The sequence below is a fragment of the Cicer arietinum genome, chromosome 3 (genome assembly GCF_000331145.2).
Source record: "Cicer arietinum cultivar CDC Frontier isolate Library 1 chromosome 3, Cicar.CDCFrontier_v2.0, whole genome shotgun sequence".
Lineage (NCBI taxonomy): Eukaryota > Viridiplantae > Streptophyta > Magnoliopsida > Fabales > Fabaceae > Cicer > Cicer arietinum.
Window position 1 is genome coordinate 65,984,822 of NC_021162.2, and position 21,335 is coordinate 66,006,156.

Consider the following 21,335-nt stretch of genomic DNA (forward strand, 5'->3'; position numbering starts at 1 on the left):
CTTCTTTTTTTATCTAAAATGAGAAAAATATGTAAAATGATTACTACACGTGTCTTTGCCTTAATCCTTATTATAATGTTTCCATTTAGTTGTTCATAATAACATGAACAATTTTTCTTCGTTTGGAAATTTTTGTATAACTGCAGAATCATAATTTGCACCGACATGGGGAATTAATGTTTTAATTTTTTTTATTTTATTTTATATAGATCATGGAAGGCTCAAGGTTAATTTGTTGAGTTTTGGCATCTTCTCCAGATGTTACAAGTAGTGAACTTGTTCCAGTAATTGAATAACTCTCTAAAAAAGATATGTGAGATATTTTATTAGGTCGATAGGTGTCTATCAAATAACTTTTCTTGTAATTAAAGGAAGAAGATAAATATTTAACCAATGAGTAAAGAGTAATAACCCGCAGTTATGGCTTTAAAATTGTTTGAATATTGTCAAAAAGAAGAAATAACTAAAAGATCGGAAGTGGTTTCATGTGTCAATGTGTGGTTTTCAATATATATACATATTTAATTCGGAGACGTTCAATTTAGTAATATAATAATTGTAAGTTGAACTATCACTTAATTATTAGGATATAGAAATATGGATATTCGGAGTTTGTTAGTAGTTATATAGGAATAACTCTTTTGGTGTTTTCATTACTTTGAACTTAATTCCTATTTTAATGTATTGAAATTCTTTAAATAGAAATTTATTTATTCAATATTTTGTTCAATTTAAGGGTTTATTTTATAATTTTTTTAAATATGTATTTATTTTACCTTGATAAAATATTCTGAAATTAAATCAATGTAATAAATAAATAATATAAGATCAAATGCTAGTTAATGGAATGTATTTATGAAAATACTACTAACTTTTTTTAATAGTTTTAATATTTCTAAAAATATAAACAATTGTTCATTTAAAATTATTTAATATCTCTTACTTTTTTATTTACAAGCAAAGTTATGCAATTTTAAGAATAAAAATATGAAATATTTTCATAAAATAAAGTACTATTAAAATAAAATATATAAAAAAAGTGAAATACAAGTGACTAATTTTAATGGATTGCATTGCCCACAATTTTCTAAAACCAACATAAAATATACATTTTTTTTTAATCATTACAACTGTGATTTGTATTGGATTTTGGCTTATCTCCAAGCTTTTTATTTTTATTTTTGTATTCAATTAATTTATTAGAGTATCGCAAATAACAAATGTTATTCTGAGTGTTAATATAATTAAATATGAATTTTAATATAATGTCTTTGCACTCTAATTTTTTAATTTTTTGTTAAAAAAAAATTGTGATTTGTATTAAAAAAATGTTGTTGAAGAAGACCATTGAGAAACCTTCCAACAACATTTCGAACCAAAATTAAATGCACAAATATTATGTGTGGATACTCGTTTAAAATTAGAACTGATGGTGTATTAATAGCGTAAAATTATTTTATAAATTTAAATATATTTTTGTTCTTTTGCAAATATAGTTTGTTTTTATTTTAATTTATATTATTTTTTTATTTGACTTATACCTTTACAAATTATAACAAATTTTAAAAAAGTCATGTGAATCTTTTTTAGTAAAAAAATATAATATGACTAATTTTGGATGAAGTGACACATGATGACTGTGTAATTATTATTGACTAGACAATACTTAATATTTAAAATTTAAATTCACTTTATTAACTCATTTAATCGTTTAATTAAAAAACTTAAAACTAATTAATTAATTAATTAATTAATTAAATAATAAAAACTCAACAATCTTTATCTTCAACCCTAAGTTTTTCATCTTCAAATCACAAACTCTTATGATCCAAATCCTAAATATTATAATCTCTCATTTTTCTTACGCCACACCTTTTATGGACATGTTCATCTTCTTGTGCTTTGGTTACCCCATTCCCCTTCCAAAATTGAGATAATGCATATTTAGTTAGAATTATAGGTCATAATACCACTATCATTTATATTTTAGGGCAATTTTATACATAGTCTCTTCAATTTATGAGCGATTTTAAATTTCCTAATTTAAAGTATTCATTATCGTCATATTTAAAAGATGTAATAATTTAAAGTATCCATTATTGTCATATTTAAAAAGTGTAATTGTATAACGATTAGTTTTTTAAAATTCAAAAACATCTATTTAATACCACTGTGTTGACAAAATGCAAAAACCAAAACCATATATTATATATACCTCTACAATTTTTTTACTCTCTACCCGTCAAAACATTAGTTATAGAGAGAATTTTGTTAAATTTAATGCAATAATTAAAGTATGTGTAGTCACTAGTCACATATATATATACTAGTTGTTTTTATAATTGGTTGTATTATTTTAGTTATGAAATGAGCTCAACTATAATGAACTAACTTACTAAATACTATAACTATGAAGTTAACAGCTTAAACCAACTTATAACTGTCTCGGTTAATTTACTAGCTACGGGAAATTAATACAACCATTGAATTTCACAGTAATTAGTAAAAAAATGTTGGAGCCCAATTAGAGTCTTTGAAAGCTGTGAATTCATTAGAAGCCTTTGAGAAGAATATCTATGTCAGGGGGCATAATTAAATATGTATATATTTATGAAAATGTGTTTTGGATCAACTCTAAGGGATTTTTTTTTATATATATTTTTTTATTTGACCAAAATGCCACATTCTAAAAAAATAATATAAAAATGTTCTACTTTTTTGTCTCCGTTGTTGATTGCGACTTGGGGATGCGACGGGTGAAGGTAAATGTTTTTATTCTTAATAGATGGTCGCATTCCGAGAATGCGACATAGTATTTTTTATTGTTGTCATTTAATAAATAATTCTGTTTATTATTAATTATGTTCATTAGTATTTAATAAATTATAAATAATTAAAATATTTAAAAATTCAAAATACTATTAATAAAATAAAATACATTAATAAATAATAGTAATAAATAAAATATATTAATAATAATAATAATTTTAATAATAATGTGCCAAAACAAATAAGAAAAAGTTGTTATAATAACGTGTCAAAATAAAAAACACGTCCCTCATATTTTGCCGACAAAATAACAATGAAATTGTTATAATAAGAGGAAGTTGTTATAATAATATCCCAAAACAAATAACGTGTCAAAATATTTTGCCGATAAAATAACAATATTTTCTTAACAACTCCCTCTTATTTAACAACATTTATTTCCTAAAAATTATTAATGTAGTTAAATAATAATAATTAAATATTGTTAATGTAATTAAATAATAATAATAATAATAATAATATTTAAAAAATATAAAAACTTAAATAATAAAATCAAACAAAATATTAAAGTTAACGTGTTTAAGTAGATGTATGAAAATAAATAACATGTTATATTATTTTGACAACTCAATTCTATTTTACAGTTAAATTAACATTTAATATTATTTTGTTAACAATTGAGTTATTGATTATTTAATAAATTAAAAATAATTAAAATATCAAAATATTGTTAATAAAATAAAATAAAACACATTAAATTGGAGAGAAAAAAATGCAGTTAAATAGGAGAGAATTGTTAAAAAAAGTATATTGTTATTTTATAGACAAAATATTAGAGACACGTAATTTTTTTTGACACATAAGAACTTCCTCTTGTTATAACAATTTTCTCTTATTTATTTTGGCACATTATTATAACAACTTGCTCCTCTTTTGGTACATTATTAACAACTTCCTTCTATTTTTTTAATCTAATAAATAAAAATTAATAAAAATAATAATAATAATAATAAAATATGAATTTAATGTATTTTTTCTTTAATTTAATGTATTTTGTTTGTTTAATTTAATTAATTTTATTTTATTAATATAATTTACTTTATTGTTATTATTATTATTAAATTAATAATATTATTAAAGGTATTATTATCATTATTATTATTAATGTATTTTATTTATTATTATTATTACTATTATTATTTATTAATGTATTTTAATTTATTAATGGTATTTTGAATTTTTAAATATTCTAATTATTTATAATTTATTATATATAATAAAAAAAATTAATAATTAACAAAATCAATTATAAAGGTCGCATCCCCAGGATGCAATCATCTATTAAGAATAAAATTTTTTACCTTTACATCGTCGCATCCCCATGTTGTGATCAACAACTGCGGTAAAAAAAGTAGAACATTTCTATATTTTTTTAAGTGAGGTATTTTGATTAAATAAAAAAAGGATATAATAAAAAAGTCAAACTCTAACTTTATTTGAATTAATTTATTTAAATTTATCATTAAATATAAACACTCTTGAGATTATTTGAAAAAAACTTATAAAAATAGCGTATGTTCATAAATATTTTGTTTTTGAAATAAAGAGACAAACAAACAAAAAGGAGATGCTCCAAAGCTTGAAAAATAAATTGAAAAAACCATACCATCTATTTTAGGAGTGAGAATATACTCACAGTCTGTTAGAGGCTTATTTGTGACCTACTTTGATTTGATCTGTTTAATAAAAAGGTTAAGTTTATAATTTTTTTAAAACATATTAATTTAATTATATCAGACTCAAGCTTATAAAAAACTCTATTATGTATGATAGATCGACCTATATATATTTTTATTATTATTATTATTATTTATTAATATTGTTATTTTTTATATTATTTAATAATATTAGAATTTGTTATCAAAAAAGTCTATTAGGTCTGATAGGTCGGCCTAGAGGATAGCAATATATTTTGTTTATTTTGAAATTTAAAATTTTCGATAAAATAAAATTAACTATCATAAATTATAAGACACAAATTTCTGGTAAAATAAAAGAACTATCAGAAATTTCAATGCACAAATTTTTGGTAAAAGTAACTGCTGAAAATGTACAAATATTTTAATAGTATAAATAGTGTACTAGAAATTTTGTTAACGGAAAATTTCCAATAGGCAATTCATAATACCATTAATTTCACGCCTTAAAATTTTCGATCCACCAATTATACCATAAAAAATAGTAAAAATACAAGTTCCTTAATTTGTTTATCGTATTTTTGAGAAAAATAATTTAAGTATAAATTCTTTTGGAGAATAGTAAGAATTTAGAGTATTTTTTTTTATCTTTAATTAAATGAAAATATAATGGACAAAATTAATTTTTTTACATTTTAAGAAGTATAGGTCCAATTGTGAGATACAAAATTCAAATTTTCAACGGATGTGATATAGCCTAACAAGTATCCAATCCGATTCTATCTACCGTAAGACCCAACACTCATCCAAACTGTAAAATTCAATGATCGAATTTGGGCTTGGGCCAACAAACAACGGATTGGACCGGATTTGGAATTTGGACCGAATCCGGTTTTTCCGTCCTGAAAAGGGTATAAATTGTAGTGACCTTATGGTTAATCTGTTTCTCATTATTGTATCATTGGTTTCAATTGTTATAGTTCTCAACATGGCAACAGCTTCAGGTATACCTCTTTCCCGCAATTCAATTTTCATCCTTAATTTTAGGAATTATAATTCTCTGGTTTCGGTTATCAACCTGCGTCGCATCGCGGTGGTCCGGCACTACGCGGCGTCGCGTCGCTTATTAGGGTTGCGGTCGTCGCGGCCTTGATCGGGGCTGATTCGCGGAGAAGACGAAGTGCTTTTTCTGAGACAAACGCGCAATAGTAATGCAAAGGAAATTGTCTTAAATGCCCTGAACCATGGTTGTTAGGGGGGCGCGATATATCGTTGAGGGATAGTGTTTTGTGTCTGTTCACAAATGGGTGAAGATAGCCCACGCCTTGGAGGTTTTAGACTGTGTCTGGCTGTCATATTGAACGGTGGGGATAGTCAGAAAAAGTTGCTGAGAAGTCAGCTTCTTTCTTGCTGTGATGATTTGGGTGAACAGTGTGGAACAAACCCTTGAATACATGTTTGCTCTTCCCAATAGATCACTCACTTACTTATTGGATGGTCCAGTTGACACCAATTGTATTCGTTTGGTCATTAGGAATGTTTTTTCAAGATATAATGCAAATTTGGATTATTCTTCTAGTGAAATAGATATGATATGTAGACCAAATGTTGTAGGCCTAGAATAACCCAACACATGCTAATATGCTATGAATGCAATTTTTTGTTCCGACCGGGCTTTTATTTTCTCCTTTTTCCCATTGGAAGTTGCTATTGTTTTATTCAATCATATCCAGATAATTATTCATGTCGAAATCCCACATAGACTTCAATTCATAGCTATTACTCAAATACTAAATTTGTTTCATTAGTAGGTATAATTCGAGACTGGTAATCCTGGCAGGGTCTTGAGGACGTGAAGAATATAACTTTGTTTTATTTTATTTTATTTTTGTAAAAATTGGGCTAGCGTCCATGGGTTTATAACTAGTTGCATCCTTGTTTAATGAGTTGCTTTTGCTTCTTTTTAGTTATAATAATGTTAACCTGATTATGGACTTCCCAATTTTTCTTGTGTTATGCCTTAATTAGACGGTTTCTACATGTTTATTAAAATTGTATTGGGTGGATTGCAGTGGCATTCAAGTCCAGGGAGGATCATCGAAAACAGATTGAACTTGAGGAAGCACGTAAAGCCGGGCTTGCTCCTGCTGAGCTTGATGAAGATGGGAAGGAAATTAATCCCCATATTCCTCAGTATATGTCATCTGCACCTTGGTATCTTAATGCTGAGAGACCTGTAAGTTTTGCCTTCCCCTACCTCTAATTTTTCTTTATTAGTTTTTGAGATGCATATAAAATTTTTAGCTATATTTGACATCTAAAAGTCAACTTATTCTTATGATTATTTTTCCTTCTATTGTAGAGTTTGAAACATCAAAGGAAATGGAAATCTGATCCCAATTACACCAAATCATGGTATGACAGAGGTGCTAAAACTTTTCAGGCCAGCAAGTACAGGAAAGGTGCATGTGAGAAGTAAGTTATCTCATTCAGTATTTCTCAAGGCATGTGTGGGTGTGTGTGTTTGCTGGGCCTCCAAATATAATGGGCGATTCTTGTCTATCAACTTAATAAGAAAATTAAATATTGTATTTGTCTACATCTGTCTCGGATGATCCGTTAATTTTGTTTTCCCTTGTGTAAGTCTTGTTTCAATAGATGTCAAACTCTCGAGCTAACCCTTATAAGTTTATGAAAAATGTGTTACCTTGCATGTAGACACTGTCAAACTAATACAAGTGAACCCACACAAAATTTTTTAACTAAATTCTTCTAGTTAGTTTACAAGCTTGAATGAATGCATGGATTTGGTGACAAAACTTGCATGTAAACACTGTCAAACTAATACAAGTTTGTTTACCTTGCTTGTCTCACATATATTTAGATTGCTATTATCTCTTACAAGTTTATGGTAGTACTTTAATATTCATCTTCATTTTATAGCTGTGGAGCTATGACACATAATGTCAAGGCATGCATGGAAAGACCCCGAAAAGTAGGAGCAAAGCATACAAACAAGCATATTGCCGCTGATGAGAAGATAGAAACTATTGAGCTTGACTATGATGGCAAACGGGACAGATGGAATGGGTATGATCCATCAACATTTGCCCGAGTCATTGAGAGATATGAAGCCAGAGATGATGCTCGAAAGAAGTACTTGAATGAACAACAGCTGAAGAAATTGGAGAAGAGCGACCAAACTGATGAGGGCGCTGCCATTGATGAGGCTATAGAAGATGATGATTTAAGGGTAGATGAGGCGAAGGTTGATGAAAGCAAACAAATGGACTTTGCCAAGGTTGAGAAGCGTGTGCGAACAACAGGCGGTGGGAGTACTGGAACTGTGAGGTAATTTTTATGTTGCTATCATTGTTAAAATGCAAGGCCAAGTTGATTGGTCCCATATTTACGAATTTCAATTCTATTATTTTTGTTACATGGAGCTGTGAGGTAATTTTTATGTTGCTATCATTGTTAAAATTCAAGGCAAAGTCAATTGGTCCCATATTTAAGATTATCAAATTATATTATTTTTGTTCTGTGGATTCTAACCGAAATATCTTTATCTTCAGGAACTTACGTATTCGAGAGGATACTGCAAAATATCTTCTCAATCTTGATGTCAATTCTGCACATTATGATCCCAAGACCAGGTCCATGCGTGAAGATCCTCTTCCAGATGCAGATCCAAATGAAAAGTTTTACGAGGTAACTTGTCTCAAAGAATAATTGTTTTTAGGAACTTCATGATTTGTTTTTTTTATTGCTTTTGCATGTTAATCTTGTATTTGGGTTAACATTAGTTTTTGTGCTGTAGGGTGATAACCAATATAGAAATAGTGGTCAAGCTTTGGAGTTCAAGGAATTAAACATCCATGCTTGGGAAGCATTTGACAAGGGACAAGATGTTCACATGCAAGCAGCTCCTTCCCAAGCTGAATTGCTCTATAAGAATTTCAAGGTCATGAAGGAGAAATTGAAGTCTCATACGAAAGAAACTATTATTGAGAAGTATGGCAATGCTGCTGACGAGGAGAAACTTCCAAGAGAACTTCTGCTAGGTCAGAGTGAGAGGCAAGTTGAGTATGATCGTGCTGGTAGAATTATTAAAGGACAGGTAAGACACGCATTCTATATCTTTGTTGTCCCACAATTTAAGTTTCAGATCAATTTTACATAAAATGCTTCTGTGTGATATAGCTGGGCTTTATATGTGATCTGTTAATTTTCTCAGGGCTTCACGATTGGTTTTTGTTCATCTCTAAGAATTATGCTTTTTAGGTTGTTGCTGTTTTTTCGGATGATAATAATTATTTATCTGTTGCTTCTAACAGGAAGCTGCAATCCCCAGAAGCAAGTATGAAGAAGATGTTTACATTAATAACCACACAACTGTTTGGGGCTCATGGTGGAAGGATCACCAATGGGGTTTTAAGTGCTGCAAGCAGACAATACGTAATAGCTATTGCACTGGTGCTGCTGGTATTGAGGCCGCTGAGGCTGCAAATGATCTCATGAGAGCTAATATTGCCCGTAAGGAGGCTGCTGCAGGTTTGTACTCTGACACCATATCTTTGTTGCTCCTCTCCCTTATTCTCTTCCTTTTGTTGTTATTAATTTCTTATATGTTTGATAGTTGCTTGGTTGTAATTTGCATCTTGTATTGTGGTTATTAATCATTATTTTCTTTAATCCATTCAGAGGATCCTGCACCAGGGGAAGAGAAAAGGCTTGCTACATGGGGAACCGATGTCCCAGATGACCTAGTTCTGGATGAAAAATTGCTTGCCGACGCACTCAAAAAGGTAAATATAAATCTATCAGCCATATATTTATTTACTCTTGCATATTCCTTGATATGTGATAGTTACCTCATGTGAATATATATTTTTACGCTTCAATATTCCTTGATATCTGTTGTTTTTTCTTACTCTATCTCCTGTGGAACTAATTATTGTTTTATGCCGATAACACTGTTGACCTCTATGACCAAGATGTAGACACCATTGGCTCAAACTAAATATTGCATGTTATTTATAGAAACGAAGATGGTAGGGTTTAGCTAGACTACGTATGTTCTTTTTTTAGAATAAAATAATTTATTCTGGATTTTCACGTGTCTATGTGTTGTAATGATATGATCAAAGAAAGAGAGAAGTAACAAAAATTGCTTTGGTATTTTACAGGAGGATCAAAGAAAGAGGGAAGAGAAAGATGAGCGGAAGCGTAAATATAATGTTAGATGGAATGATGAGGTATGATTTTTTTTCAAGTCACCGGTTGATAATTTTATTTGTATACATCCCCTCGTTGCAGAATTTTAAATCAATTTGGTGCAAACAGGTTACTGCAGAGGACATGGAGGCATACAGGATGAAGAAAGTACATCATGATGACCCAATGAAGAGTTTCATGAACTAAGCTTGGAATTTGGTGCGAACAGGTATGGAGGCATACAGGATGAAGAAAGTACATCATGATGACCCAATGAAGAGTTTCATAAACTAAACTTGGTATTTGGTGCGAACAGAGGACACGAAGGCATACAGGATGAAGAAAGTACATCATGATGGCCCAATGACGAGTTTCATGAACTAAAGCTTGGAGAGGGCAAAAAGGCCTGCCTGCGTTCATTTCGTTACAAGGCCACAAGCCATTCTGTTGTTTTCTCACTGCCAGAAGGATTGGGCAGAATGGATGATTAGTGACATAGAAGAGCAGAGTTGAATTCGATATTTGAACAGCTTTGTGTCTAGTTGCTACTATGGTGTTATTTAGCTTTTGGAACACAAGGGTGTTTTAATGACTCAATAGCATCTGTTTTTTATGTATGAACTTCCAACATTACATGTATGTTCAAACATCTCTTATGATGTCTTTGAGAGATGTTAGAGCCACTCAGGCAGATGCTTTACCGGTCTAAGTCTATATCCTAGTTTCGACTGTGTTTTCTGGGTCTTTTATGTTCTTAAAGAATGGTCCACTAGCTGATGTGTCATGGATCATAGAACAAAATGCAATCCTTGATGTTTTTATGGAGTTTATAATTATTACAAACATCTTCTATTCCATTAAATGTTATTATTAAATATAAGAATTGGAAAATGATGGACAAAATTGACATATATAAAATAGCCATACAAACTACTTGTTAATAATCCACAAGACCTATAATACTAGACCAGTTTTCTTTACATCTAAAAAAAACAAGAAATATTCTGTTTCTTGCTTTCTTCTTACGCATCATTCGACCTTATTACACAATAACAGAAAAAAAAACATGTACTACAAATTTCTGGCTAACATCTCTTGTGCAGCCATCTGTTGTCTAAACCTGATAATGAACTCTTCTGCCCGTTCATCAATTCCTTGCATTTGAGGTGAGGCTAATGCCACTGACTCACACATATCATCTGATGTACATGCTTTGTCACATCCCTTGCTTGTTCCTTCTGTTACTTTCTTTGCAACCTTTTGAATTCGTGGTTGGCAAAACTCTGTCTGTGGCTTCAAATACCCTACTAAGTCACAGGGAGGATCCTTGAAGAGCTTATCAATATAAACAGGTGCAGGCTTTTTGTGGAAACTGTTGAATACACTTCTAACTGTTGCCAACCTTTTGCAGCGAAAACGTTTAGTAGCAATGAACTTACGTGCCTTTGTGGTGATACTGGTAGTAGATGGTGTTATTGTGGTGGTGTAGGTGTTTAGTTTCTTTCTGTGTTTTTTCATGGGTTTTGATCTACCAATGTTATGAAGTTTACCAAGTTTGGAAGTAATGCTCTTCCATACCTTACTAGCAGGTGGAAGTCTTAGACTTATGCAGGAGGACATGAAAAAATTGAAGAATAAAGAAGAAAGCAAGAGTTCAATACAATTCAAAGAAATGGATGATTATATGTTTTTAAGATAAAACTCAAGTGGCAGAGGAAACTTTGGTGCATCCTTTATAATAATTGAGTTGAGGGGTTAGATTCGTTCGTTTTTCAAATGGGTGTGTTGTTATTCCATTTCATAGTGGCTTAGTTATAACGCTAGGTGCAGTGATAAGGCTGCTAAAATATCCACCATACCAACACAACAGCAATGAACTGGCTTAATTATTAAGCAAACAAAATATTAGTACTAGTATGATGTAGTTGTGTGTGAAACAATGTAGCAGTACCGGAATATACTTTTCCAATAAATACAAACTGAGATTCTGCGTGTACAATTTGCAACTATATATACACCAATCTTGTGGACAGAATAATTTTAGATAAAGAAATTTAGACAATAAGACACGGTATAAACATACGGTCATGTGTTTATTTATTTTGTCTCTCTTCGAATAATGTTTTTTATACCAAAGTTATTTCATTAGTGATAATGTGTCAAATAATACATGTTGGATCATCAATGATTATCTACTCACTTCATTTGAGTTGTGCATAATTTTTAAGAAAATAATTAATTATATTAATTTTAATTATAAAAATTCTTTTATTAATAGTAATTAATGGAGTATTTAAATGAGTTGAGATATAATTAAAAAAATAATGAAAATTATAATTAATATTTTAGTGATAATATAAAGATAAATAATTTAAGATAAATAGATATTATATAGAAGGAGGAGAAACATTAGCTAAATAGGTGATCGAGCTTGGTAAGTAATGAACTCTTTCATTTATGTCATGGTGATAAATAGAATTAATTGTACTTTTGTACTTCTATTGTGTTCTATTGCGTGTGATGTTCATTAATTTACTATTTGCGTGGTTTATGAAATACATTAAACAGTCCAAATCAATTCAAAACATCATACCACACAAATTAAAAAAGAGAACTAAATATACTATCAAATTAGTCTAACACCAAATATACTATCAATTCACTAATTTGATCCAAATTTATTTGGTGTATTAACATCAAATCAATTCAAAACACCATATACCACACATACTATCAAATTTATTTTTTATTATATATTAAGAGTTAAATAATAAGTTTATAGATTTTTAAGTCATAGTTAGATTAATTAATTAACATTGAATTGTTAGATTATCAAAATTAAAATTTGATAATCATAGTTAATCTAATTAATTAATTTTGAAACGTTGGATCATCAAAACTATAATTTTTAAGTCATATTTAGCCTAATCAAGTTAGATTGATTTGTTGGATCATCAACATTATAATTTGATAGTATTAGGTAGTCTAATTAGTTAACATTGAACTATTTTCATCAAAATTAAAAATTTTAAGTCATAATTAGTCTAATTAGTTAAGAAAGAATTTTTGGATCAACAAAATTATAATTTTTAAGCCATAGTTAGACTAATTATGTTAGACTGAAGCGTTGAATTATCGAAATTAGAATTTGATAGTAATTATAAGTATAATTAATTAACACTAAACAATTGAATAATAGAAATTATAATTTTTAAACCATATTTAATCTAATTAGTTAAGACTGAATTGTTGGATCAGCAAAATTATAACTTTTAAGTTATAGTTAGTCTTCTTAATTAAGATTGAACCGTTTAATCAACAAAATATAATTTCTAAATCATTATTAGTCTAATTTAATTAGATTGATCCGTTAGATTGTCGAAATTGTAATTTCTCAACTATTATTATTTCAAATAATTAAAATTAAATCTTGGATCACATAAATTAGAATTTCAAAGTTATACTAGTTTGGTTAGATAATAGAATTTATATGTTTGATTTTCATTGATACCACATCATTATAAATAAATTATCCACAATTACTGAAAGGCAACTTAGAATTTGCCTTATTTATTTATTTATTTATTTATTTATTTTGTTTATAATATTTTTGAGCCGAATATATTAGTGCTCCTATTAACTAATGAGTAAATGTTAAAATGATTATCTAATGTTCTCTAAAATCATAGCTACCACACTTTTTCTTTCTCCTTTTTTTTTCTCGTAGAATATGGGGTGATTTAAAATCATTTTTTTAGTCTGAAAGTACTTTTTACATCGTTTTTCTTTTATTTTTTTACATAAATAAGTTATTTTTAGACATATATACTATTTGTTGTGTTTTTATTCATATTGACAGCATGACTTAGTCTCGATCAGACATATTCGAATTCAATCAATGACTTCAGCGTCGTAAATATTTTAGATTTAGAGACATAGTATTTCGGTCACCTTAATTTTGTCAAATTTATAGGCGTTTTGTTGTTTTATGCTATTAATTGGATGTTGTGATTTTGTTCGCACATTCACTCTTTTCATTTTTTGCTTTTTGTTTTTAGGAAGTTTATATTTATATTTTTCTCGATCAATATACTCTTTTAATATTAATGCATGAATATTGTTTTCGAGTAAAAAAAAAAACTAATGGTAAATGTTAAAGTCTTCCATTTTTAATTGTTTTGGATTTTTAAGGAAAATTAAAATATAATTGCAAATAACATATTTTAGATGGGTCATGAGGGAAGTTTGGAGGATCATCTACGTTGAGGTAAGATCAACTACACAAATGAGTTAAATATTACATCTTAATCTAAAACTGTAAAACAATGTGTTTATGGAAAATATAATGAGTTGAATACTACATCTTAACTCACCTCCAACTTGTTTATATTACGTTTGTATGTGAATTTGAACAAATTTCTTAACATTGGCATGGCTGATAGAGAAGTTGGATTGATGATTGATACAATTTGTGTTTATGGAGGAATTAATGATAAGCAATCTGGTTTTAGAAATCAATAAACAGAAAGAGTAATGTTCTATATATACTAGTTTAGATGAATACACACTTAAAGCTATGGGCTCGCATACTGAACTAAATAATGAAAATACTAAAATTGTTAACTTTAACCTATTTCAGTCAACTGCTCCTGTATACTAACACATTGTAAATCCCTTAAAACACATTTTTAAGCATTATAAATTTTTTCCATAAAGTTTCAGTTAAGTGTTAAAAACTTGATTTTATATTTGTAAAAAAACTGAATTAAAATTTTGTACGAGATTATTGTAAAATAATTATAAGTATCACTTGTAAAATAGTAGTAGGTATCACGGTTATTAACAATACTTTCTCTTTTAAAATAAACATTTTAAATTAAAGAAATATATTAAGTGATTAATTTTTAAGTTAACCATGTTAAATAAAAAGGTAACAATTATCTAAGAGATATACAATTTGTCACAAAGGAATAAAATACACTATTCGTGAAAGTTCGTGATCCATTCATTAATGACGTGTAACAATTTTCGTATCTAAATTATTATTTGACTTATTTATAATTTAAAATTATAGGGACTAATTCCGACAAGGATTCTTTTATCTGCTTTGATACAGAAACAAATTTCACACTTTCCAATTGAAAATTTCACACTAATTCCGACAAGGATTCTTCAATTTCAATTGTCACTGCAAAACAATATTCTCTCTACGTCAAAGAATAGATCGGAGATATCAGGAGTCATTCTTGCAATTTTACTTTATAAATATATTTTTTGTTTTTATTTTTAAAAATTTATATTATTTTTTTAAATAACTAATATTAATAACTAATTGTTCAAATTAAAGTTCTTTCAAATAATTTAATCAATTATGATAATCACTTTGTTGGTATTTTAAGTTGTGGTCGAGTGTTGTATCTAAAATTTAGTTTAATTTAATTGACAACTATTTGACTATTTGAAAGACAATAAATGAGATAATATTTCATTAGTAGTAGTAGGTGTGTCAGTGTAGAACTCATGATAGAAAATGTTAAGCTTTTATCTTATGATTGCCTTAAAATATATACTAGATATTTTAACTATGTTTATTTTAATATTGTAATCATTCTTTGAAATACTTAGAATTTTAGAGTGGGTAACTGTATTTTCTTAGAAAGTTTTGTAGGTGTTAGAATGTTGATAGTGCACTTAAGTTTTGAAAGTAAAGTGAAGTAACTTCGTAGTTTATTTATTATGGGACACCTTGTGTTTATAATAATTTTTATTGAATAATTTTTGAAAAAAAATAATTAACTATTAATTTTATTTGAGTAGAAAATTTATGTTGGTTTAAAGTTGATAATAATAAGGAGATTGAACACTCGTAATGAACAATAATTAGATAAAAATTAATCGTGATTTGTTTCTAATCCCATAGGCTTCGTTTCTTGCGATGGGCTCTTCGAGATCATCAGAGGGTGTTCCTATTGCAACTTGGGAAGATTCCATAATGTTTGATATGGGTATATATTAATTATATAGAGAGGTGGGAACTAATCTATGTCAAACACATGTCATATTAGACTTTTCTTTTAAATATATCAAAACTTAAAAAAAAAAAATTAGTTAAGTTTAGACAAAATATCACATAATAAATCTTCTAAATTTATTAGACTAATATATTTAAATAAATATAAATAATAATTTTTTTTACTATAAATATTATATTAAATTTTGACTTTTTATTGTTAGATATTCAACTTTTAATAATTTATGCATATAGACATTTTTTAGTTTTTGACATATTTAAATGTATTATTATAAAATATAATTGAAATACGAGGTATATAAAGTCATATTCTTCAAAATATAATGTTAAATATAAAAATAGAGCTTAATTTCATTGAGATATAACTCGTTAATCTATTTAAAGATATATTTGATTATTTATTGCAAAATGCTAAAATGAAATATACTTTTAAGTATACTAACAAAGCATACCAATCTTTTATAAAAATCAAACTCATGCATGACAAGTAAGCCTATGACAAACCACATACATTAAATTTTGCATTTCTTGACAGGTCAAACTTATATCTTGCAAAGTCTAACCCAATCCAATCTTTTACATACTTAATTATATATTAATCCCTCTCTGGTCTTCGTTATAAGAGAATTTTTTGGTTTTATTTATAAGAAAAAATTGCAATTTTTTAAGAAGTATTTATTGTTTAAAAGATTTTTTCTACTTCATTTAAATATTTATCTTTTTAATACATCACAATTTTCTATGGAAGTATATTTAGAAAAATGTTGAAAAGATTACCACAAAAAGTAACTTCATTGATTTCAATATTTTTTTGTTTTTCTTGTTGTATTAAAGACTAGATGGAGTAGTATTTGACATATGTATAAAAAATATTACTTATTTTGTCTAAAAAATATTTGATTCATTTGTAAAAAAAAAAATTGTCTCAAAATAAATGACCATATCAATTTTAAATACACTTTTTTCAATTATATCATTTAATTAATACTATTTATATTATTTCTAATACAATATTTTTTATTATATATTAATGATATTGAAAATGCGTCAATACCTAATAAAGATAATTTGATAAAAATATTTTTTTATTTATTTTATTTATATATTTTTCTTATTATATGTGAAATGAGTCATTGAATAAATTATTTCAGGAAGGAGGAAGTATTATTTAGTAATAGATTTTCTTATTTTTAAATCTCTCTATCTTTGTACTGAAATTCGTTTGTATATTTAATAGTAATAACTATTAAATTTCATCATATATTAAATTTAATTAAATTTAATTAAATTATTAATATAATTTTTTTTATTATTATCAAAACTTAATTGCAGTTTTAGTTACTTTATTTTTATTAATTCATGAAATTAGTCCTCCTATTTTAAAAGTCGATAATTTTGGTCAATTTTTATGCTATTTTAACTAAAAAATGAATACGTGAGATACTTTAAATAACGTGACATGTGATATAGAATTATTAACACCCATGAAATTAAAATAAAACGTCGTAAAACTTTAATTTTCAACTTCATAAAATTTTCATATTTTTAATTTAAAATTAATAACATATGAATAATTAATGCATCTAGATAATTCTATGATATGTCACGTCATTTAAAATATATTATGTCATCATTTTTTTAGTTCAAAAATCTTAGGAATGAATCAAAACTGTTGACTTTTAAAATAGAAAACAATTATGGGATTTGATAATAATAGAGAGACCAAAACTGCAATTAATTAATTTTTTTAGTCATACTGGATTGGTTTTTTTTAGTCTTACTATGAGTGACTTATTTATAGAAAATGTATTTTAGAATAAATGACCCATTCCATTTTTAATGGAACACTAATTACTTTTTTCGATTGTATCATCTAATTAATATTACATAAATATACTAATTTGATAATGGATATTTTAGTAAAATTTTATTTATATATTTTACTTAGTATGTATGAAATGTCAAATGAATTACTCGTTTTAGGAGGGAGAAAGTAATGACTATTACTAAATGCTTAAACTATTTTGGTCATAAATTATATGAGACGCTATTAAATAAGTCATTAAATTAAGCAAAATTATAAAAATCTACATAAATGTATCATTTTGTTTGTCTTTTTAGTACTCGGATATATCTTTAATTAGCTAGTTTAATCCTTAAGTATACTTTTTGTTGGTCAATTTAGTTTATAAAATTACTATAAAAAAATAGATATTGAGGATGTATTTGCATCTTGAATACATTTAAGAACTATAATAACAACGTCTTATACATTTATATAACAATATAATAGTTTACTCGAAGAAAATTGTATTTCAAAAAATTTTAGAAACCAAATACATAATAAATTGAGATGTTTGACACATTAAATCAAATTTTATATTTCACATTTTTTATTGACTAAAAGACAATATTCATTCATTCAAATCAATATTGTATATTAGAAATAAATACAAATTCAATATCTAAAAATATGAGTTTGTTAACAAACTTACAATATCTAAGTTAATAACATAAAATGGTAAAATATTTTGGATTAATGTGACATTCAAAGTATTTGAAGTATCCATATCTCTGGATCTGGAATGTTGAATGCCTAGTAATCGATTGAATATGAGTTTGATCGATATTGATCTGGCAAACTGAACAAAACGAACACTGCAATAAAATGGAAAAACAAACAACGTCACAACAAGACAATGAACAAAACAACAATGCATTAAAACAATAAAATCATTAAAAAAAATCATCTATGTAAATCACTTATTTTTATACTTTACATTTGATATGTATTACTCGCTCTTGTCATTGTAGGAAAAAATATTTTTACGGTATTAAGAAATTCAGTTAATTATATAATTAATTTTAGAGTTTTTATATAAAATATAAATTAACTTTATTAAATATAATGTTAAATATTTGACTATTTGTAATATTAGTATTTTTTTGTTGTTGAAATAATTTAAAGATTAAAAGCTAATGTTATATTTTACACTAAATATCTCAACTTTTATTTATTCAAAGTTAGTGTATTTAAAGCTAAGTATTGTTATGTAATTAATGACCACGGCATGCGAGATATGTATTTTAAAAGTCATTGAATGAATGACAATGCAATATTAAATGAATGATTATGTAAAATATTTTGTATCAAAATGTTATTTAAGTTAATTTAAAATTTCAAACATCTCATTTTTTTTCTTCTAAAGGAAATATTTCCTTTGAAACAATTTTTATTCCTAATCCTCTAATATTTTAAATCTCTGTAAATATTCGAAGAATGATAGATTATAAATAATGTTTCACTTCTCAACACCATACCATTGTTGACAATAATTTTGTAAATTTTTAATTCAATCTAGCATCTAATTTTATTTGTGTAATAGTTTTGAATACGATATTTAATGAATTTAAAAGAAATTGGGTGCCTCAAGGGTAAAGTATTGCAACTAATAAATGTTGTAAACTATTTAAAATTAATTACACTTAATTAAATTTTTAACACTTCTTTAAAAAAAAATTGGTTAAAAAATACCCTAATATATACACTACATTTAATTCATACATTGTGTAAAACAATATAAAATATTTTTTATGGTTTATTAATTGTGTATAATTAAACATTTTTAAAGTTTGTGGTTAAGATATCAAAAATACCTTTAAAAATAGAGAAAAAAATGTTACCAACAATCAATTTAACACTCTCTCCGTTATATTATGTGAAATTTAAATAGGTTTTATTATTTTATATGAGACTAATTTCCCAACGATAAATGATCTATACGACTTTTATCTAATAAAGTAGTATATATTAGTTAGAGTGAGTGGTACTAGCTTTCTTTTTGAAGTATTATTTGTCTTATGAAACTACACTATAATATTTATAGCATAAATGTTTATTGTATTAGTGTTTACATAAAAGTAGGGTTATAAGTGAGTCAGTTGGAGTTGAGTTTAGTTAAAATCAAAATTCAAACCGTAGTGTAGAGAATATTGAGTTGGATATGATTAAAAAAAACGTATGTTACAATATTAGATTGGATTGAGTTAAACCGCTTATTTTCGAGTTGGAATAAGTATTAGGGTTATCTATATTTTTTTAAAAAAAACTTTAATTGTTAATGATAAACTATCACATTCTTTCTAAAAAAATATCACAACCTTAATTTTCCCTAAAAAATTCTCCCTAAAAAATATAGTGTAATATATTTTCACTATTTCTTTAGCAACTAATATATATATATATATATAAGCATACAATTAATGAGAGTATTAAAATCATATAATTTATCATAAAATATTTTCATTACAAACATCAATATAACCAAAGTTACAAGGTTCATAAAATTGTATAAAATGTTTAACATCAACATAACTAAAGTTCAACATCTTAAGATAACAAAATAATTTTTAAGAACTGAATCACTTGAGTAAAATGGGTTGGGTCTGGTTTTACCTAATACATATATTTTTTTTCGATTTGTTATTTTGTGAAACAAGGATCGTCCATTCACACTAATTTATCTGACCCAAACTATTTTTTTTTTGAATTGATCAGAGTTGGGTAGACCAGGTTGGTTAGGTTGGACCAACCCATGTAGAACCTAATATAGGTTATTTTTATAACAAAATATAAAATAAAATTAAACTATTTTTATATATTTTATTTTTATAAGTTCTTTCAAATAGTCTTTCAAATACTTATGCGAGGAGATAAGTTCAAATAAATCAATCTAAATAGATATTCGCATAAAAGAAAGTACCCTTGTCTTATAAGACACTACCTCCACTCTATAACTAATGATGTTTTAGTCTTTAGTTTTTGTTTCAAAACTATTGATATTTTATGCCCTTTTTAATTACCTTGTGAAAATATTTATTTATTTATTTTATTGCTGAAATTTGTAAAATATTTACTGTTTTTATTTTTTTAAATGTTTGATCATTTTACCTTGATGATTTTTTATTTAAAGTGAATCATTGTCATGAAGAAAAAAATAAAAATACAAGTTAATAAAGATATATTTCTGAAAAAAAAGAAATTAATTTTTTAATATTTTCAATTGTTTCTTCAAAGGTGAAATATCGGCAATTTGTTCACTTAAAAAATCTCTTACTTCTTTATTAACAAATAAAATTAACACAATTTATAAAATAAAATAAAAAGTTAAATTTTGACAAAGTAAACAGAAATTTATACTTCCAATGTCTAATTATACTATATTTATTCCATTATACCTTGAATTATAAAAAATAAATTATATATCTGAAATGAAATTAATGACACATATTAAGATTAAATAAAAAGACATTATTTGAAATATATTTATTGATTTATTTTATTTTATTAATAGGTGTACATTGACCTTAAACATCAAGAGTAAAGGAATGCTACTACAGTATTACACAGGATTTATATTTAAGATCCATGGTGCTTAATAGATATATTATGGCCATAATTATAGATTTTAAACATAAAAAAAAAAAAAAAAAAAAAAAAAAAAAAAAAAAAAAAAAAAAAAAAAAAAAAAAAAAAAAAAAAAAAAAAAAAAAAAAAAAAAAAAAAAAAAAAAAAAAAAAAAAAAAAAAAAAAAAAAAAAAAAAAAAAAAAAAAAAAAAAA

General features: G+C 26.2%; 2 protein-coding genes across 4 annotated transcripts; one reads left to right on the forward strand and one right to left on the reverse strand.

Annotated features, from left to right (window-relative positions):
* The first annotated feature begins 5,313 nt into the window (after positions 1-5,313).
* LOC101501673 (pre-mRNA-splicing factor SLU7-like) lies at positions 5,314-11,679 on the forward strand. Of its 3 annotated transcripts, none has more exons than XM_004493265.4 (10): positions 5,314-5,470; positions 6,539-6,702; positions 6,829-6,941; positions 7,410-7,817; positions 8,042-8,177; positions 8,287-8,586; positions 8,804-9,020; positions 9,171-9,274; positions 9,656-9,724; positions 9,813-11,679. In XM_004493265.4, the coding sequence occupies exons 1-10, from the start codon at positions 5,398-5,400 to the stop codon at positions 9,888-9,890; spliced, it is 1,662 nt and encodes a 553-aa protein (XP_004493322.2). In that variant the 5' UTR covers positions 5,314-5,397; the 3' UTR covers positions 9,891-11,679. The 3 variants fall into 3 exon arrangements, with proteins under 3 accessions (XP_004493322.2, XP_073222192.1, XP_073222193.1); XM_073366091.1 differs by lacking the exon at positions 5,314-5,470 and adding an exon at positions 5,514-5,890; XM_073366092.1 differs by lacking the exon at positions 5,314-5,470 and adding an exon at positions 5,515-5,830.
* LOC101501986 (uncharacterized) lies at positions 10,575-11,303 on the reverse strand. Its single transcript, XM_004493266.4, has one exon. The coding sequence runs from the start codon at positions 11,301-11,303 to the stop codon at positions 10,755-10,757; it is 549 nt and encodes a 182-aa protein (XP_004493323.1). The 3' UTR covers positions 10,575-10,754.
* Positions 11,680-21,335: the final 9,656 nt, after the last annotated feature.

Coding starts and splice junctions, on each gene's coding strand:
- LOC101501986 (XM_004493266.4), bottom strand. CDS start 11,303: ATGTCCTCCTGCATAAGTCTAAGACTTCCACCTGCTAGTAAGGTATGG.
- LOC101501673 (XM_073366091.1), top strand. CDS start 5,770: ATGGGTGAAGATAGCCCACGCCTTGGAGGTTTTAGACTGTGTCTGGCT. Junction 6,703..6,828: donor ATCTTAATGCTGAGAGACCT/GTAAGTTTTGCC, acceptor CTTCTATTGTAG/AGTTTGAAACATCAAAGGAA. Junction 8,587..8,803: donor GTAGAATTATTAAAGGACAG/GTAAGACACGCA, acceptor TGCTTCTAACAG/GAAGCTGCAATCCCCAGAAG.